This window comes from Mus musculus, chromosome 5 (assembly GCF_000001635.26).
Source record: "Mus musculus strain C57BL/6J chromosome 5, GRCm38.p6 C57BL/6J".
NCBI classification, from domain to species: Eukaryota; Metazoa; Chordata; class Mammalia; order Rodentia; family Muridae; genus Mus; species Mus musculus.
The window spans coordinates 73,980,735-74,002,556 of record NC_000071.6 but is presented as its reverse complement, the minus strand read 5'-3'; the positions used below and the strand labels follow the sequence as shown (position 1 = coordinate 74,002,556).

Genomic DNA, 21,822 nt, shown 5'->3' with positions numbered 1-21,822 from the left:
CCACCTACTTAATGCATTCAATTTCTTGTAAAGGGATATTATAAATTCTAATCTCAAAGCTGGAATCTGCTTTAACCCATTAGGGTAGCTATTTTTTAGTAGAGGAGACACAAAAGGAAGTGAGCTCTGATAAATGGAAAGACCTGAGGTTATTCACAGACCCCTCTAGTTACTGCCTGAAAGTCAGACATCCTAAGTGTCTCAAAGGGCGTCTCTGTATGGTTACTATTAGAGGAGAGGGTTGTCTCCTACCAGCCCCAGCAGTTTGCATCTGTGAAACGTATAGAATGAACTGTTTACCATCCAAGGCTCCTAATTGCATTTTTTTTATACCAACTCATGTATCTTACAGCTTAAATTTTGTTTGCACAGGAAGCGAGCAATAAATAACGACACTTCCCCCTTCCCCTTTGTTGCAGAAAATAGACGCTCAAGCCATTGAGGAATTCTATGGTCTAACGTCAGATATATCAAAAAATTCAGAATCTGGATATATTTTATTCTATCAATCAAGAGAATAACTTGGTGGAGTGCGAGACTCATTCAAGCAGGGAAATACTCCAAGCACTAGAGCCGTGGTTTCTCTGCAGACCTCTCCTCCCCCACAATGGCCCGCTGATGTCATCACTATGATGGGCACTGGTCCGGCAGTGTTAAACTTCCTTCCTTTGTGTTTTTTACATGCAGCACTACTCCTGACTCTGTTTTGGTCTGAGGTAGAGTTAACTGCAGTCGGATTATATAGTCAGATTTACATGAATAACTGTTGCTAATTTTAAGATTGGAGTTGAATGGTTAATGCCGCTTGTCACGTCTGGCTAAACTAGAGTGATATTTCCTGTAAATGTCACGGTCCATACTGAGTGTTTGGTAGGCTTCCTGAATGGTTTCTGGGGGCCCCCTTCCCATGCATTCCTTTGACAGGTCCCTGGAAGCATTGCTACCCGTTGTTAGCATGCCTGCCTCCTCTGATGGGAGGAGTTGGGTAGATAGATATTCATCTGTTAGGGCTGCAACCATAGCTTTAAGTTTGTGCAAGTGAAAATGTTTAAAAGTGAGTGGCCTAGATGCCAAAATCCTCCTCCACATTGGAGCAAGGTGAGGTAAGGCTGTCATTGGTAGATGGCGTTTGCACCCAACTGTGCTTACCTAGCTGGTAGAATCCCAGGGGCTAAGACATTTTGGAGCTCAGGGCAGGCAAAGCCAAAAGGAAGATGTTTTTGTGGTCAGTGAGAAGTTACTTACCTTTCTACCAAAAGCCACGTTTCTGGAAAATAGCTCGATGCTGTTCATTTTTTAGGAATGATTTTCTTCCATCAGGTCCTGTAGTTGTCTTCTTCTCATGTTTGGTACCGCTAAGCTTTTCAAACTGTCTTTTCAACCCTGCTGATGGTTTTTAGTCAGTGGCACCAGGGCTGAGACGGTAGCTGACCGCCTCTGGCAGGGTTCTCGATAGCCAGTCAACATCAGCATCGTTCCTAGATGAGGAAGACGAGGAATCAAGAACTCTGTTCACCTGGACAACCATCAGCAGATTGAACAGCTTCTTCTTCTTCTTCTTCTTCTTCTTCTTCTTCTTCTTCTTCTTCTTCTTCTAACATTCAGTCTATTTATGGAGGCACTGGTGAGTTTTGCTGGAGTTAGTGCAGTGTGAGGTGGGTCACAGGAAGTGTTAGGAGGTGGGTGGAGAGGTAAGATGGTGGCTCAGATTCCTAGAATGCTTGACAAGACAGTTTCCAGGAAGAACCTTATCTCACCGTTTCCCCCTTTTGTTTTGTGTGTATTTATTAGAGCATTTGCATACTGGTACCTTTTATTAAAAGGGTTGATTTGGTGTTTTACCATTGAATGGGTCTTGGTTTTCCTACAAATACTATGGGTCATAGTCCTTGGCTTCCTTTTGGGATGTCAGTTGACTTCTACACACGTTAATATACTGTGAATGTGTTACGTTGCGACGTACTACGTCAGCGAATGAACATGCAAACTCGTGGTGTAATGTGAACTCAAACTGCAGTTGAAATCATCAGTGGCCATCGTGCAGCAGTGAAGAGGATAGCACTTTATCTAGGTGAAAACTGGACTCCTTATTTCTGAAATATCTTGAATTGTTTGTGACTCGGAACTTCAGCATGCCAACGCTTCATTTGTTCACGCTTCAAGGGACATGTCTCATTCTTCACTGGAGCAGACAAAACAGGGTTATGTCATGTTACTCTCTTATGCAAGTGACAAAAATGGACCTTGCCTTGGTTAGAGGCAATGCATATTTATAAATATTTTTTCTTTATTTCCCCCTCCATGAAGCATATTTATTAATCACTTACATGGATGGTGAACCTTCATTCTTTAAGGAGAGGCACTTTTCCAAGTGTAAGGGATTGATGGCCTGAGATATTTGTATACATACAGCCATATACTTCACTGTGGGTTACAAAGGTTAAAAAAATGGCTACTGGTCTCTAATATATTTGGAACTCATCATAGAACAAAAACTATTAAAACTATCTTTGAAACAACTCTTGCAGCTAATTTATTAGACAAAAAATGTTTCAAATGGAAGCCCAAATGCTATTGTAAGGTTTGGCACATTTTTCTTGTCTTTCTTTTTCTTCCTTTCTTTTGTTCCTGTGAGCATGTAAAGTATTCTCCAGCAACGTAACCAAAGTCATTGCTTTTAATGGAAAAAAGTAAGTAAAAATTCAGTATTTGTGAAGAGGTTTTGGAACCGAAGGAGATGAGCGATCGCTGAAACTATTGTACTGACATTCATTTGGTTGTATGGTGCTGGAGAAGAAGACCGGAGAAGACCAAACACGGCTCTCCATCAACACTCCATCAGTTTATCCAGTATGGAACTATCTGGTAGTGACTTACCTCTTCCTCAATAAAGAAAACACAAGGCAGCTCTGTCCCATGCCCCATCCTTTTTTTTCCCCACAGAGAAGTCATGTTCTAACTTACTGTCCCTGGTTCCTAGCATTAAGCAGGCGATGACAGTGGCTGTGAGGCACGTGAGACCAATCCCAGGTCACAGAGATAGCACAAAGACCCAGCAACAGTCCCCAATGGGGGTTTGTATGTCCTTTCCCCCAGCAGGAGTGAGTAAGCCTGCTGAATTTTTCTTAATTTCTGTAAAAGCTGGGTATTTAAAAAGAAATTAAAGTGTCTTTCAAGAGATTTTAACATTTTTTTTTTTAAAATGAAATGTTTCTTTTATCGGTTATTTGCTACTTTAACATCTAGAGTATGGTGCAGTATGCTGAATCTTTTGTTTCAAAGCAAATGTTAGTAAAAAGCTGGTGTGCATAGTCTTGTTACATTGATGCAGTTTTTCCCATTCCAAGGTCTCATCAGGTAGACTGGCTTGAAGAGAGCCTGGAAGAATGCCATCAGGGTGTCAGTCTGAATAGGAAGCCATTTCCCACACGGTTTCCTGTCCCGTTTATATTTTGGACGTAACAGAAAATGGAAAATGACAGCAGTGGCCCCTGTGCATGGTTTTCATGGGTGCCCTTAATCTCATGGGCATGCCTAACTTGAAAGTCTGTTCTAACTGGCGCTTAAGGCTTATTTTAGATACTGGAGTGTAGCTTTATTATGGATGGACTTTTATCTTTTAAACATTTCATTTTGATCAACTTTGTATATTCATGTGTATTAAAATATCGTGGCACTAAATGTCGTTCCCCCCCCCCCCCTCGTTTGCTGTACCTGGTCAAGGCATTTGCTGGCACCATCGTGGTTGGCTCATGCAAATGGCATGGGCCAGAGACAATTATTGCCTATTTTTCTGCCTAATTAAATTTCTGTTTTCTAGTATTACATTAATTTATTTTTGGCTCCTATTTCTGTAACCAAAATAGTTACTGTATGTGTGTGGCAATCACTTGATTTTGTTGCTTAAAAAAAACAAAAAAACAACAAAAAAAAAAAAAATGAAAGAAAGAAAGAACAAAAGCTTGTAGTTTTTATTTAAAATTTTTTTAAAAATGTAATCAATCTAAACCCTTTGAGCAATACTGTCAGTCTCAGGAAATTTCACCCACTTTAAAACTCTGCCTCTAGAAGTGTTCGCAAGAAAAACTAATAAAACAGAAGTCATTTTCCTAGAGAACCACATCTAAATACTGTCACAGGAGTGACCTTCAAGTCTTTGATATCACATACGAGCCAGTGGTGAGATCCTGAGCAGGGCATCGTTCTGAACAGAACTCTGAAAACATGAAGGAGATCCTGCTTATCAGACTATGGAAAGTCAGGGGCATAGATGAGGCTGGCGACACCTATGCCCTGCTGGGAATATAGTTCAGCCTGTGGAAGAGAATCCAGAAGCTGCTGTTGGGGAGACAGTACCTTGAAAAATATCAGCGTCAAGAATGGGGCACCAGCTAGTTAGACGTCACAATGAATTCCTTGTGTGGGAGCTTACTAGTTATCACCTACGATTCTAAAGTAAGGATCTGGCTTCCAGCTCTGGGGTCCCGTGAGTACTGGATTTTAGGAGTAGGAGTGTGTTCTGGGGCTTGGATTTTCTGGCCTGATTTGTGGAGACCCTGCCCTCAAAAATCTGGATGCAGTCCACTTTTCTACCCACATCCATGAGCGTAGGTCCTGCCCTGTGGTCAAGCACAAAGCCCACAGTAGTCACAGCCAAGGCTTTTCAAGTCAGTGACTTCAAGAGGTCCATGTGTGGACTGGAAATTGTGAGTTGAGTCCATGACTAGACCTCGATATCGAAAGATGACCCTACAGGCTGGGAGCAGGGACTGGGTCGGTAACTCCAAGTTTCTTTGTTCCTGAACCTTTAGTTGGATTCCTATGCTTGACCCTGACCGGGGCAAATGGGCTGCTGGGAAAGCACCCGACTTCCAGGATAACCCAAAGGAACAGAAGACCTTCTTGGGAATAAGATTTTCTTTCCTGGGCTGTTTTCTTCCTCTGTTAAATGGACTTCAGAGGTAGGCCTGTCACTACAAGCCACGCAGGGAACTCTTTCTGCAGAATGAGAAGTCATCCTCTTCAGCCAATGTTCTTCTGTTCTCATTGATGCTTAAAACAAGTTTAATAGGCCTGGGGATATGGCTCCATTAAGAGCACTAGCTGCTCTCACAGGAGATCTGGGCTTGGTTCCTAGCACCCACATGATAGCTTACCCCCATCCATAGCTTCAGTTCCAGCGGGTCTGATGCCCACCTCTATGGGCACCAGGCATGTATATGGTACACAGACACACACTTAGGTAAAACACTCATAATAAAATAAATCTTAGGCAAGCAAACAACCCACACCATTAGTAGGGAATCCCATGTCCATGGCTTCATTCTTACATGAATGGGAAAACATTTGCTGAGTCACTTTTCTTAAGGATAAACTTTCAAGGACAATACTCAAAGCAGACTACTTTTCCTAATGATACCTTAGGTGGGAGGATTCTTATTTAACACTTGTGGAGGTATAGAAAGATGAGACAAAAGGGGTCCCCCTTGTTTCTTACCTCAGAAAAAAATCTGCATAAAAATGGAATCTTTTAAGTTCTAGAACGGCCTCCTATGGGGTAGGCAGTGGCATTTGGCATGGGTGCCCTATGCAGGGCCTTTCCTTGGGGCCCACTTTTCCTCGCTGCTTTTAGGGTTGCATAAGCTTCTGTCTTAGCTCCTACTGTCAACAGCAAAAATTTAAACAAAGGACAAACCCGTTATGTCTCACTAATAGATTAGAGTATTTTGCCTTTTAATCTTTTTGACAGAATCAACTTTCTGGGACTTGGAGAGAAGGCTTAATGGGACAGTGTGTATGCTTTCGAAAGGACCTGAGTTGGTTCCCAGCAACGCCTGTAACTCCAGCTTTGGGGGGATCTGGTGCTTTCGGCCTCTGTGGGTATCCTCACCCACATGTGTGTACACACATGATTAAAAATAGATCTTCTCAAAAGCCATTCCTTTGAAAGTCCAGATGGTGCCTCTTGTGAGCTCAAGTATCTATGTATTCTAATCAACGTGTTTACATATTACCAAGTCCTTAGACTCTGGCCAGACTTATCAGGAAAATCAAGGCATGAGAGTCTTGAAGTTGCGTGATCAGTACTGTTACTGGCTTTCTAACAAGTGTTGGGATTTTTAGCTGCCCATCTGAAATACAGTGCTTTTGGACTACACCTGAGGAACTTACAAAAGAATGAAGATTAATTTCATTTTGGTGATGAGAGACCAGGGTAAGAAATGACATGAGAATATGTAGAAAAGGTTGCCTAATTCTGTGCTCATTTGCTACATGGCTGTAATTTGTTACCTTGGAGCGTCACGGCATAACACGGGTTCATCTTTTACTTTTTATCTCTCAAGAGCGAGCATGCAGGTTGGATGGGAATCAGAAAGGCAGGCAGGTGTCATAGGCTAGGCTCCCATTAGGTTTCACCTCCTCGTGACAGTGGGAATTTGGAAATTCAAATGGAGATCCAGCTCTGACTTGGTTGGAAGCCAAATAACCCAACAATTAAAACCACCATGTCTACATATTCAGCCAATCACATTCTAGAGGCTATCGTAATGGTTCTTGCTGGAGAGAATCCATGTGCCAACCAACTAAAAATGACCACCAGAAGAATTGAAGGATGGATGGGGCCAAGTGGAGGCATGCGGAATGCTTGGACTATACATAGTAGAGTTCATTCTCCAGCTGTGTGTGGAGAGTGTGTATGGTATGTGTGTGTGTGTGAGAGAGAGAGAGGGAGAGAGAGAGCGCGCCTGGTTGGACTCAGAAGACTTTGCTTTGGATGTTTACTCAAAAGGTGGGATTTTAGTAGACACATCTGTGAAGCCTATGATGGCTCTGAAGAAGGAACATTCTGAAGAACCTGTCCTGGGGTGAGGGCCTGTGTAGATAGCAGGAGAATAAAGGCATAGGTTTGGAGAAGGATTTGGGAATAAGTTAAGACTCATTAAGGCTTAGCTTCTAGCCTTGGGGAACCCTGCCACAATTTGGCTATGGTGCCCACACCTTTAAGAGACCAGGATCAAACTCTGATCCTATGCATCATAGGCTGTTACTGCACTACTGAGCTAGATCCCATCCCTGTCCTGAAAAGTCATACGGGACCCAGGATACAGATACTTAAAGGCCATAAAACACAGCTGTAAAGTGACAAAATGATGTGACAGTTAAGCCATTCAAAGAAGTCAAGCCCTAAGAATCTCTGGCATCTGCACACACACCACACATTCACACACACACATACCATATACACATATCTCACACATATATACACACACCACACATTCACACATACATGTCATATACACACATGTACACACACCACACATTCACACACATGCCATACACACCACACACACACACACCATATACACATACACACCACATATACACACCACACAATCACACATACACATACCACATATACACCACACAAACATAGCCCCCACACCACATATACACCCCCACACCATATATACACCCCCACACCCCACACACACCACATATATACACCACACACATACCACATACACCTCACACCACATATACACACCCCCACCCCCACATATACACCCCCCACACACACACCTCACACCAAATATACACACCACACACACCCCACATATACACCCATCCCCAGCCCCCACATATACACCACACACACACACACACACACACACACACACACACACACACACACACACACACTTCTGTGTGGATCAGCAGCAATTCTCCATGTGGAGACGAACTCTAACATGCAGAGACCTTTCTTATGAGAACTAGGCAGAAAGACTACACAGGCCAGTAAGGGAAGATCTTTTGAGACAGACAGGAGCTAGCCTGAGAAAGCTTCTCTTTGGATGTTGACAGGAGCTGGCCTGCTGCTCAGAGCTAAGCCATGGGTCTCCTTGCCTGCCACAAGCAATCTCACAGAACAGCAGCCTTGGACGAGGTCATGCTGTGACTATGAGGAAGTCAGACAAGAAACATGTCTACTTCATAATTTTCTCTAGATGCAGGCAAGAACAAGGTCGAGGTGTAAATGGTAAAATGCTAGCTAGCGTTGCTCCCGGAGTCTGAGTGAGGAGGGATGCTGTTTTACCAATTCTCACTCTGTCTCCTCTTGCATCTGACCCAGATATCAAGATATACAGAGAACCACTCCACTTCCTAATGGTGCGGGATCCTGAAAAGCTATTGTTGTCCTCCTCCACAGTCCCAGCCGGAGGCTCGGGCTGTTTGAGCTCCAAGACCCCTTTAGTAGATGCCCAGGGTTCTGCATAACGCATGGCCCCAGCTGCAGCTGCACTGGACTCAGCTTAATACCGTAATTGTGTGGGTAGTCTAGCGAAAGGAGATGTAAGTCACGTTCTGAGCCTTGCTGGTCTAAGAGCGGGAAGGAAAAAAATGACCGCAGAATAGAGCGATTTTCTCTGAGGGGTCGGTTGCATTGGTCTGTATGCCAAGTCTTCCAACTTCGAGTAAACAATGACTTTAGGCTTCTCTCCCTTATCAAAAGAGCAGAGTTATAGAAGTTTCTGGAAAGCACATTGGCTTGAGCCTCTTGAAGTCCCTGTGGCTCAGCTGTGTCTCCAGAGCCTTTGAATTTGCTGAAGCACCAGAATCCCCAACTTGAGGGTGAACCCTGAAGCGGGACTTGAGAGCCTTCCCAACGGAAGTCCAGAAAGCCCACTCAGCCTTAATTGAGATGGTCCTAGTCTCTCTGGATGTTATTATGTACACTCAAAAGTTTTCCACAACCCTAAGCTTAGACTTAGACCAAGTACACGCCCTGGGTGTAGAGTTGACCCAGGACACAATAGTAGAGTGTGGTGCCCTCTAGTGAGAATGGCCTAAAACACCCCCTGGAGCTTTCTCAGAAGAGCTCAGTGGCACAGTTTTCTACTAAACAAAACCCTAAACTAGAACATCAAACCAAGAGCTGCTGTTGTGAAAGCAAGCCAAAGGTGAAGTCAGAGCACTCTCATCTTTCTGCAGAATAAAGCAAGAGGCCCTTTCGGAGAAAGTGGGCTCTTGAAGTCAGTGACCTGCTTGTCTCTCAAATCTTGTGTCTCAAAAAGCGGTTGAGCGAAACACATGCATGATCCTGATGGGTCTGCATTAAGGGACCTGAGAGAGACATTGATGCCACTCTCATTGAACATGTTAATGCTACAAAGAAAAACCTCCTGATGGGGGAAGGAGGGGAGGAAGGAAGGAGAGAACATATGAAATGGATGGAAGGGCTTACATCAAAGACCAAGGAGCCACCCTCCTATTTTAGGGAGTGTTGACAAACAGCCCAAAGTAAGCATGTAAGGGGACATAGCACAACTTCAATCCTAGTGTCCTGCCCAAGGCCAATAGCTGGCTTTTACTGATCGACATTTGACTCAATGCTTAACAACCTATGGAGCTTGGCTGACAAAAATTACAAGATGAGCCGGTGTGATTGCTTACGGGGTAGAAGTGCTTACCTCCCAGCCTTGCAACCCTAGTTAGATCCCCAGGACCCATACGATAGGAGAGAACTGACTGTTCTGAGTTGTCTTCTGCCCTCCACACATGCACACACACATGCGAATACAGACACATAAACATGCACATGCACACAGATGCATACATGTGTGCACACACACATGGGTACATACATGGGACACAAGTACACACACGTAGACATGCACACACATGTATGCATACATATGTACACAGACATGAGTACACACACATAAACATGCACATGCACACAGATGCATACATGTGCGCATACACACACATGGGTACACACATTGAACACACATAGACATGGACCTGTGCACTGATGCACACACACTTTCGTAAAACGGTACAGAAGCACCTATTTGCTGTTGAAGAATTTCTGGCAAGTTGGTGCGCACTTTGGAACCGTCCTAGATTATTTTTTGCCAGAGATGTTTGTCGTTGCATCTGCTGACGCCCAAGTCTAAACCATGTAAAAAGATGCTGACTACATGAGCCTCCTAAGTCCAGGAGCAGACACAGTGAGGGAGTGAGGCATCGGACAAGAAGTCTGCTGTGACATTCTGGGAAGAGGAACTGTGAAGAAGCAAACAGTGGAAGTGTGAGAATCGCCACTAAAGAAGACTTGCGAAGCCGAGCTGAAGGGATGCGGAGAAAGAACTCGCTCTTCTTCCGAAGCGTGACTACTGAGTGGCTTTTGTCACATTGAACACTCAGTGGAAGCAGCCTCATGGAATTTATCTTAGAAAGAAACTTCAGGGAAGGCAGACATATTTTATGTCTAAGAAAACTTTCTTATTATGGGAGAATTAAAAACGCAGACTCTCATTGAACAAAAGAGCAGACTATGGAAGGAGGCTGGACCCACAGTTACTGAAGCTCCTGTTAGGGTCAGAGCCATGCTCTGAAAGATTCAACAAGCTCTGCTCCAACATCAGTTCCCACCATGTTCGTAAAAGAGCTGAGAGTGAAAAGGAGAGAAAGGGGACTTACTCATGTGTGGCTAGACCTGGAAAAAGAACAAAGAAAGGAGTCTAGTGACCCCCAAGTCTCCCTCCCAGCATGCTGAGTTAATGGGTATGCTTAATGTATGCAGGAGGCATGCGTACACAGGCAGTCATAGTCCAAATGAGGTCCTGCCATCATTGTCTTAGCCCTGCTAAGCTGTCAGAGCTGTGTGAGGTTCTAAGGACATGACTTCCCCCTGGGCTTGGGACTTCAGCCATTCTTTTTCCCCAGCACAGGGCTCCTGGCGGCGGGGGATGGAATTTAGTTCCTTGGTCCATTTTTTTCCCCCAATAGTCTGAGAGCATACGTGCTTCTCCCCTATCGTCCATCCTGCTAGGAAGTTATAGCAGCACACAGGAGCACAGGCCTACCTTCCTGCACAATGAAAAGATGATCAGAGAGGACTGGAAAGTCACCCGATATTGAGCCTCAACTCCTCAGGCTTCACCAGCCCTGTTCAGATGAACGCAGGAGGTGTGAACGTGATCCAAACGACAGGCAGCTCTAGAGGGCGGACCACTTGATCTCTCATCTCTCCTAAGCTCTGCTGCAGTGAATGGAAGTGGTGATGTACATTGGAAAAATTAAAATGAAAATAGTTATGAATATGGTTCTTACATATGTTTGTATAAGTGGGACACTTTTGCATAAAACAGGTCCTTCTTTTAGGTCTGTTAACTTTGCCATTACCCCTTACTTTTCTGAAAATTTTTTCAAAAGGATGGGCCACACAACTGGACAATGTGCAGAGAGTGAGACCTTGGGACACTTCATCTGACCCCTCCCTTCAGGGCTCAGGGAACCCTGTGGAAAAGGAGGAGGAAACATTGTAAGAGCTCGTGAGGCTGGGTGAAGTGGAAATTTCTGGACTCTTTAACAACTCAGCTGTGTCATGTGATGTTTTTCCTGGACACTGTCTTGTGAGGGGGCATCTGATGGTTTGCTGAAAACAGACACTTAAGAGGGCAAGTAATGGTGAGAAGGAATAGAAATGGAACCCCCAAACAGTGAGAGGACGCTTTTACATTGTTGGTCTTCATTAGTCTTTGTTGGTCTTCGCTTCGAGGATAGGAACACGCCAAAGAACATCATGTGGTATTCCATCTGATTCTGGACTTTCTGGATCATTATTGATACATGTTTGGTGTTTGCTATTGGACTACACTGCTGATATCCTGACAACAAAGAGTGTAATTGCCCCAAGGAGCTACTTCTAAACAGGCCCACAACTCCCTTCTATTAACCGTCTTTCTCCCTTACCCCTGGTCGGTGGGCTAGAAGGGAGGTTGAAGCGTTTAAGAACCCTAAATAAAGTAGGTTTTGAAAACATTTAAGCCTACAGTTGGCGACACCAAGAACACACTGCCTTCCAGACACAACAGGACTGAGGCACATTTGAGCTCACAGAGACTGTGGCAGCATGCTCAGAGCCTGCACAGATCCAAGAAGATGTGGTCCTGGGAAGGAAGGTAACTCGAGTTCAAATTCTAATCCAGAAGCTATCTGCAATAGACAACCACTTGCAAAGAGAAAAGTAGTTTTTTCTAGAGAGTCTCACTGGGTGTAGAATGACACTTAAGGGTAGGCCCCATGCTGAGCCGGAGATGACCAGCACAAAGTGAACTCTGGTAGTTTTGAAGATTTTGCTTTGGTTTGGTTTGGTTTGGTTTTTGCCTCATATTGCTTTATTTGGACTATTTCCTTTCCTTCCTTCTTTCCTTCCTTCCTTTCTTTTAGCTTCACTGATTTTTATCTTGTATATTAATGGTTTTTGATTTTTTATTTGTGTGTGTGTGTGTGTGTGTGTGTGTGTGTGTGTGTGTGTTCCTTCTGTCTTTTTCTTTCTTTTTGTTTGTGGATATTTTTTTTTTCCAGAGAGGGATCCCCATCAGGGGAGATGAGTGTGGAGTTGGGTGGGTGGAGAGGGTCTGGGAGGAGATTGAGGAGGGGACACCATAATCAGATATATTGTATTAACATTTTTATTTTCCACTAAAACAAGAGGGGCCAGACTTGATGTTCCTGTCTGTCCCATCTGTTTCCTGTGCTGTTTTGCCTAGCAGTGTGTCATCTATAGATTTCATAGGTCCCTGGATGATGTTAAAAAGTGCCAGAACAGAAGCGGGGGAGCTTGATAATAGGCCAGACTTTCCAAAGGAAATCCTGACATCATAGCCAGACTTACTTGTGAGGTTTTCCAAGTTGGTATCACATAGAGTAACAAGGAGGACCAAGTAGAGGTTACCCACACTGAAGTGGCATTTCCACGCTGTGGTAATCCACACAAGAGAAAGGGTGTGTGACCTCTGTGTGTGTGTTTGTATGTGTGCACTGGCGTGCATACCTGTGTATATATGCACTTGTGGAGGCCAGAGGTTGACACTGGGTGTCTTGCTCAATCTCTCTTCACCTTATTTGATTGTGACAGGGTCTCTTTGAGCTTGGAGCTCATGTGTTTGGCTAGATGGCTGGATAGAAAGAAAGTCCCGGGGTCCTCTTGTCTCTGTCTCCTTCCCTATGTTGGTTACAGATACATGCGGCTACTCTAGGATCACATGGGCGCTGGGAATCTGACCTCAGGGCTGCACAATTATGCAGCAAGCATGTTGCTAACTGGCCCATCCCCCAGCTCATTTTAATTCTGCATTAGCTTCTCCTCTGAATTCTGCATACATCCCCCCCAAGGAAGCATGTGGTAGCCCCTGCTGCAGGGTCTGGGGAGGACGAAGGAGGGTGTGGTCTTAGCAGTCAAGTGGGGCACAGAGTTAGAGCCTTACATGTAGGGCTTCACCTTCCATATCTTCCAAATGATATAGAACTGTGCATGTGTGCATGCACATGTGTGCATGTGTGCTGCTTTAGCATGTGAGTCAATAAAGATATACTCCCAAAAAAATGATTGTATAAAGTTAACTAAAGAGAACAATGAAGTTTTTCAATGAATTTTTGAAATCAGAGATGGTGCTAGGAACACTCTTCATACCCAATTAATATTGGAATTTTGTTTTGTCATTTCGATAATTCAAATATACACGGATGTAATATTTTCAGTAGTGCTTTTGGTTGTTCTGTTCTTAACAGCTGCTTTGCTAGAATTTTTCATCTGGAATTCTATTCAAAGAAGCAAGAATAGGGCTCTTCATAGAAATGAGTTAACCTCCCAGCTGACATCAAGTCTCCGTTGAGTTCAAACTTAATTTATAAGCTATCCAAGGGTGTTGGTGGATTGTTGAGTCCATATGTTTTGTAGAAATGAAATTCTCATGAAGAGATTTGTGGAAGTCCAGATCAGGGTTTGAGGTAACATAGCTCAAAAGCCATCAATCTGACATTTTCAAAGGTAAGGCTTCCCTCTGGCTCTCCCTTGAGCTATCTAGGCCTTTGTGTTTCCCTCATATGGCTCATTTCCCCCAGAGAGGTGGCATTTAGCTCATTTGAACTCAGTGTCACTGAGGACAGGAAGAAACTGAAGTAGCTGCTTGTTTTCCCCAAATCCCTGCGTTCACACCTCACCATCGCCTTGACCCCTCTTGCTGGCGCATCACAAGTGAGGTCTGAGCCAGAGCCAAGTTCAATCCCCACACGGGAGGAGGACTTCTTTGGTAGGGAGCCCGTTTGCTCTTATTTGTAGTCTTTGTGCCACCTGCTTTCCCGCCCCAACACACACTGTGTCCCCGAGGCACTGTGCCTTAGACTGTTTATTTTTCGTCTTATCTTCCATTGAGAATTCCTCATTCAGTGACCCATGACCCAGATTGTGTCATGGCTGAATGTTTCCAGTTGAACCAATTGACTAATGTGCTTGATATCTTGGCTGGTATTTTTTTTTTTTTGCAAATATATATTATTCCTATCACATATTTATTGAGCAATTATCTTGTGCCAGGCAGTAAGCCTGTGTTCCTTAGACTCTTTATTGTGACAAGCACTTCGTAGAAGGACTTATCTTGGCTGTGATTTTTAAAGTCTTAGCTCCTGCTGGCTGGCTCCATGGTTTGGGGGCCATAGCAAAGAGGGAGTGATGAAATAAAGTCTCTTGCCACAGGGTGGTCATGAACCAGAGGCATAACAGGAAGGAGCCTTACAAGACACATCCCTAGTAACCCACTTCCTTTAACTACACGACAATATCCACAGTTCCACCACATGCAAGCAATTCATTCAAAATCTATCACTGGTTTAAACCAATGACTAAGTGGGTGGAGAAAAGGCCCAATGGTTAAGAACACTTGTTGCGAGACAGCCGGCCACCTTCCTGGTGAGAGCACGGGGGTCTGCCCGGCCTGAGAGGTTTGTGGCACAGGCGCCGGTGGGAGCCTTCTTGGCTCCGGGACTCCGCGGAGGGCAGGCTGCACGGGTGACCGTGTGGAATACAGAGTGCCAGCCGTTTCTGGGACGGGCGAGAGTCGCAGAGCTTCTGGGCGGCGCCATCTTCAGCTCCAGACAGCCGGCCACCTTCCTGGTGAGAGCACGGGGGTCTGCCAGGCCTGAGAGGTTTGTGGCACAGGCGCCGGCGGGAGCCTTCTTGGCTCCGGGACTCCGCGGAGGGCAGGCTGCATGGGTGACCGTGTGGAATACAGAGTGCCAGCCGTTTCCGGGACGGGGCGAGAGTCGCAGAGCTTCTGGGCGGTGCCATCTTCAGCTCCAGACAGCCGGCCACCTTCCTGGTGAGAGCACGGGGGTCTGCCCGGCCTGAGAGGTTTGTGGCACAGGCGCCGGCGGGAGCCTTCTTGGCTCCGGGACTCCGCGGAGGGCAGGCTGCACGGGTGACCGTGTGGAATACAGAGTGCCAGCCGTTTCTGGGACGGGCGAGAGTCGCAGAGCTTCTGGGCGGCGCCATCTTCAGCTCCAGACAACCAGCCACCTTCCCGGCAAGAGCCACAGAGCTTCTGAGGCAGCGCCATCCTCAGCTCCAGACGGCCGGCCTCCTTCCGGACAAGAGCCACAGAGCTTCTCAGGCGGCGACATCTTCGACTCCAGACAACTGGCCACCTTCCTGGCCAAAGCAACACAGCTTCTGGGAAAGATCCTGTTCTGGGCCTTCACCTTCAGCCAGGAGGAGGTCCAAACACCAGATAACTGTACACCTTCCCTGAAAGAGGAGAGCTTGCCTACAGAGACTGCTCTGACCACTGAAACTCAGAGAAGAGAGCTTGTCTCCCACGCCTGCTGATAGAGGGTAACAAAATCAACAGAGGAACAATCTCTTAACAAAGACAACTATAACAACTAACTCCAGAGATTGCCAGATGGCGAAAGGTAAACGTAAGAATCCTACTAACAGAAGCCAGGACCACTCACCATCATCAGAACCCAGAACGCCCACTTCGCCCAATCCAGGACACCCTAACACACCTGAAAAGGTAGACCTGGATTTAAAAGCATATCTCATGATGATGGTAGAGGACATAAAGAAGGAATTCAATAACTCACTTAAAGAAATACAGGAGAACACTGCTAAAGAGTTACAAGTCCTTAAAGAAAAACAGGAAAACACTGCTAAAGAGTTGCAAGTCCTTAAAGAAAAACAGGAAAACACAACCAAACAGGTAGAAGTCCTTATAGAAAAACAGGAAAACACATCCAAACAGGTGATGGAAATGAACAAAACCATACTAGACCTAAAAAGGGAAGTAGACACAATAAAGAAAACCCAAAGTGAGGCGACACTGGAGATAGAAACCCTAGGAAAGAAATCTGGAACCATAGATGCCAGCATCAGCAACAGAATACAAGACATGGAAGAGAGAATCTCAGGTGCAGAAGACTCCATAGAGAACATCGGCACAACAATCAAAGAAAATGGAAAATGCAAAAAGATCCTAACTCAAAACATCCAGGAAATCCAGGACACAATGAGAAGACCAAACCTACGGATAATAGGAGTGGATGAGAATGAAGATTTTCAACTCAAAGGACCAGCAAACATCTTCAACAAAATTATTGAAGAAAACTTCCCAAATCTAAAGAAAGAGATGCCCATGAACATACAAGAAGCCTACAGAACTCCAAATAGACTGGACCAGAAAAGAAATTCCTCCCGACACATAATAATCAGAACACCAAATGCACTAAATAAAGATAGAATACTAAAAGCAGTAAGGGAAAAAGGTCAAGTAACATATAAAGGCAAGCCTATCAGAATTACACCAGATTTTTCACCAGAGACTATGAAAGCCAGAAGAGCCTGGACAGATGTTATACAGACACTAAGAGAACACAAATGCCAGCCCAGGCTACTATACCCAGCCAAACTCTCAATTACCATAGATGGAGAAACCAAAGTATTCCACGACAAAACTAAATTCACCCATTATCTCTCCACGAATCCAGCCCTTCAAAGGATAATAACAGAAAAAAACCAATACAAGGATGGGAACCACGCCCTAGAAAAAACAAGAAGATAATCCCTCAACAAACCTAAAAGAAGACAGCCACAAGAACAGAATGCCAACTTTAACAACAAAAATAACAGGAAGCAACAATTACCTTTCCTTAATATCTCTTAATATCAATGGACTCAATTCCCCAATAAAAAGACATAGACTAACAGACTGGCTACACAAACAGGACCCAACATTCTGCTGCTTACAGGAAACTCATCTCAGAGAAAAAGATAGACACTACCTCAGAATGAAAGGCTGGAAAACTATTTTCCAAGCAAATGGTATGAAGAAACAGGCTGGAGTAGCCATCCTAATATCTGATAAGATTGACTTCCAACCCAAAGTAATCAAAAAAGACAAGGAGGGGCACTTCATACTCATCAAAGGTAAAATCCTCCAAGAGGAACTCTCAATTCTGAATATCTACGCTCCAAATGCAAGGGCAGCCACATTCATTAAAGACACCTTAGTAAAGCTCAAAGCACACATTGCACCTCACACAATAATAGTGGGAGACCTCAACACACCACTTTCATCAATGGACAGATCGTGGAAACAGAAACTAAACAGGGACACAGTGAAACTAACAGAAGTTATGAAACAAATGGACCTGACAGATATCTACAGAATATTTAATCCTAAAACAAAAGGATATACCTTCTTCTCAGCACCTCACGGGACCTTCTCCAAAATTGACCATATAATTGGTCACAAAATAGGCCTCAACAGATACAAAAATATTGAAATTGTCCCATGTATCCTATCAGACCACCATGGCCTAAGACTGATCTTCAATAACAACATTAAGAATGGAAAGCCAACATTCACGTGGAAACTGAACAACACTCTTCTCAATGATACCTTGGTCAAGGAAGGAATAAAGAAAGAAATTAAAGACTTTTTAGAGTTTAATGAAAATGAAGCCACAACGTACCCAAACCTTTGGGACACAATGAAAGCATTTCTAAGAGGGAAACTCATAGCTCTGAGTGCCTCCAAGAAGAAACGGGAGACAGCACATACTAGCAGCTTGACAACACATCTAAAAGCTCTAGAAAAAAAGGAAGCAAATTCACCCAAGAGGAGTAGACGGCAGGAAATAATCAAACTCAGGGGTGAAATTAACCAAGTGGAAACAAGAAGAACTATTCAAAGAATTAACCAAACGAGGAGTTGGTTCTTTGAGAAAATCAACAAGATAGATAAGCCCTTAGCTAGACTCACTAGAGGACAAAGGGACAAAATCCTAATCAACAAAATCAGAAATGAAAAGGGAGACATAACAACAGATCCTGAAGAAATCCAAAACACCATCAGATCCTTCTACAAAAGCTTATACTCAAGAAAACTGGAAAACCTCTACGAAATGGACAAATTTCTGGACAGATACCAGGTACCAAAGTTGAATCAGGATCAAGTTGACCTTCTAAACAGTCCCATATCCCCTAAAGAAATAGAAGCAGTTATTAATAGTCTCCCAGCCAAAAAAAGCCCAGGACCAGATGGGTTTAGTGCAGAGTTCTATCAGACCTTCAAAGAAGATCTAATTCCAGTTCTGCACAAACTATTTCACAAGATAGAAGTAGAAGGTACTCTACCCAACTCATTTTATGAAGCCACTATTACTCTGATACCTAAACCACAGAAAGATCCAACAAAGATAGAGAACTTCAGACCAATTTCTCTAATGAATATCGATGCAAAAATCCTTAATAAAATTCTCGCTAACCGAATCCAAGAACACATTAAAGAAATCATCCATCCTGACCAAGTAGGTTTTATTCCAGGGATGCAGGGATGGTTTAATATACGAAAATCCATCAATGTAATCCATTATATAAACAAACTCAAAGACAAAAACCACATGATCATCTCGTTAGATGCAGAAAAAGCATTTGACAAGATCCAACACCCATTCATGATAAAAGTTTTGGAAAGATCAGGAATTCAAGGCCCATACCTAAACATAATAAAAGCAATCTACAGCAAACCAGTAGCCAACATCAAAGTAAATGGAGAGAAGCTGGAAGCAATCCCACTAAAATCAGGGACTAGACAAGGTTGCCCACTTTCTCCCTACCTTTTCAACATAGTACTTGAAGTATTAGCCAGAGCAATTCGACAACAAAAGGAGATCAAGGGGATACAAATTGGAAAAGATGAAGTCAAAATATCACTTTTTGCAGATGATATGATAGTATATATAAGTGACCCTAAAAATTCCACCAGAGAACTCCTAAACCTGATAAACAGCTTTGGTGAAGTAGCTGGATATAAAATTAACTCAAACAAGTCAATGGCCTTTCTCTACACAAAGAATAAACAGGCTGAGAAAGAAATTAGGGAAACAACACCCTTCTCAATAGTCACAAATAATATAAAATATCTCGGCGTGACTCTAACTAAGGAAGTAAAAGATCTGTATGATAAAAACTTCAAGTCTCTGAAGAAAGAAATTAAAGAAGATCTCAGAAGATGGAAAGATCTCACATGCTCATGGATTGGCAGAATCAACATTGTAAAAATGGCTATCTTGCCAAAAGCAATCTACAGATTCAATGCAATCCCCATCAAAATTCCAACTCAATTCTTCAACGAATTAGAAGGAGCAATTTGCAAATTCATCTGGAATAACAAAAAACCTAGGATAGCAAAAACTCTTCTCAAGGATAAAAGAACCTCTGGTGGAATCACCATGCCTGACCTAAAGCTTTACTACAGGGCAATTGTGATAAAAACTGCATGGTACTGGTATAGAGACAGACAAGTAGACCAATGGAATAGAATTGAAGACCCAGAAATGAACCCACACACCTATGGTCACTTGATCTTCGACAAGGGAGCTAAAACCATCCAGTGGAAGAAAGACAGCATTTTCAACAATTGGTGCTGGCACAACTGGTTGTTATCATGTAGAAGAATGCGAATCGATCCATACTTATCTCCTTGTACTAAGGTCAAATCTAAGTGGATCAAGGAACTTCACATAAAACCAGAGACACTGAAACTTATAGAGGAGAAAGTGGGGAAAAGCCTTGAAGATATGGGTACAGGGGAAAAATTCCTGAACAGAACAGCAATGGCTTGCTCTGTAAGATCGAGAATTGACAAATGGGACCTAATGAAACTCCAAAGTTTCTGCAAGGCAAAAGACACCGTCAATAAGACAAAAAGACCACCAACAGATTGGGAAAGGATCTTTACCTATCCTAAATCAGATAGGGGACTAATATCCAACATATATAAAGAACTCAAGAAGGTGGACTTCAGAAAATCAAATAACCCCATTAAAAAATGGGGCTCAGAACTGAACAAAGAATTCTCACCTGAGGAATACCGAATGGCAGAGAAGCACCTGAAAAAATGCTCAACATCCTTAATCATCAGGGAAATGCAAATCAAAACAACCCTGAGATTCCACCTCACACCAGTCAGAATGGCTAAGATCAAAAATTCAGGTGACAGCAGATGCTGGCGTGGATGTGGAGAAAGAGGAACACTCCTTCATTGTTGGTGGGATTGCAGGCTTGTACAACCACTATGGAAATCAGTCTGGCGGTTCCTCAGAAAACTGGATATAGTACTACCGGAGGATCCAGCAATACCTCTCCTGGGCATATATCCAGAAGATGCCCCAACTGGTAAGAAGGACACATGCTCCACTATGTTCATAGCAGCCTTATTTATAATAGCCAGAAGCTGGAAGGAACCCAGATGCCCCTCAACAGAGGAATGGATACAGAAAATGTGGTACATCTACACAATGGAGTACTACTCAGCTATTAAAAAGAATGAATTTATGAAATTCCTAGCCAAATGGATGGACCTGGAGGGCATCATCCTGAGTGAGGTAACACATTCACAAAGGAACTCACACAATATGTACTCACTGATAAGTGGATATTAGCCCAAAACCTAAGATACCCAAGATATAAGATACAATTTCCTAAACACATGAAACTCAAGAAAAATGAAGACTGAAGTGTGAACACTATGCCCCTCCTTAGAAGTGGGAACAAAACACCCTTGGAAGGAGTTACAGAGACAAAGTTTGGAGCTGAGATAAAAGGATGGACCATGTAGACACTAGCATATCCGGGGATCCATCCCATAATCAGCTTCCAAATGCTGACACCATTGCATACACTAGCAAGATTATGCTGAAAGGACCCTGATATAGCTGTCTCTTGTCAGAGTATGCCTGGGCCTAGCAAACATAGAAGTGGATGCTCACAGTCGGCTATTGGATGGATCACATGGCCCCCAATGAAGGAGCTAGAGAAAGTACCAAAGAAGCTAAAGGGATCTGCAACCCTATAGGTGGAACAACATTATGAACTAACCAGTACCCCGGAGCTCTTGACTCTAGCTGCATATGCATCAAAAGATGGCCTAGTCGGCCATCACTGGAAAGAGAGGCCCATTGGACACGCAAACTTTATATGCCCCAGTACAGGGGAATGCCAGGGCCATAAAAGGGGAGTGGGTGGGTAGGGGAGAGGGGGTGGGTGGCTATGGGGGACTTTTGGTATAGCATTGCAAATGTAAATGAGCGAAATACCTAATAAAAAATGGAAAAAAAAAAAAAGAACACTTGTTGCACTTACAGAGGACCCAGGTACAGTTCCCAGCATCCACATGGTGGCTTATAACTACCTGTAAGTCCAGTTCTAAGGAATCTGATGCCCTCTTCTGACCCCTGTGGACACCAAGCACACACATGATATACATACATGCATGCATGCATACATACAGGAGAATATCACATGCATACAATTTAAAAATAAATAAAAATAAAATTCTTTTAAGTCATGGATGAGGTCAGAACCCTTCAGATCTAATTGTCTCTGGAACCCTCACTAACACAGAGATGTGCATTCCACACACCCACGTGCCTTTCAGTACAATGAGGCTGGCCATCATGATTAACCGTCAC

The 21,822-nt window shown here is 43.7% G+C and overlaps 1 protein-coding gene across 3 annotated transcripts in view; it reads left to right on the top strand.

The window, feature by feature from the left end:
- Usp46 (ubiquitin specific peptidase 46) overlaps window positions 1-3,831 on the top strand; it is a 69,686-nt gene extending 65,855 nt beyond the window's left edge. For 2 of the 3 annotated variants that reach the window (XM_006504268.4, XM_006504269.2), the window contains one exon: window positions 420-3,831. In XM_006504268.4, the coding sequence (XP_006504331.1) occupies window positions 420-521 (102 nt within the window). In that variant the 3' untranslated portion in view covers window positions 522-3,831. The remainder of the gene's footprint in view (window positions 1-419) is intronic. The other variant, NM_177561.3, reaches the window with a different exon arrangement.
- The last annotated feature ends 17,991 nt before the right edge of the window (window positions 3,832-21,822 follow it).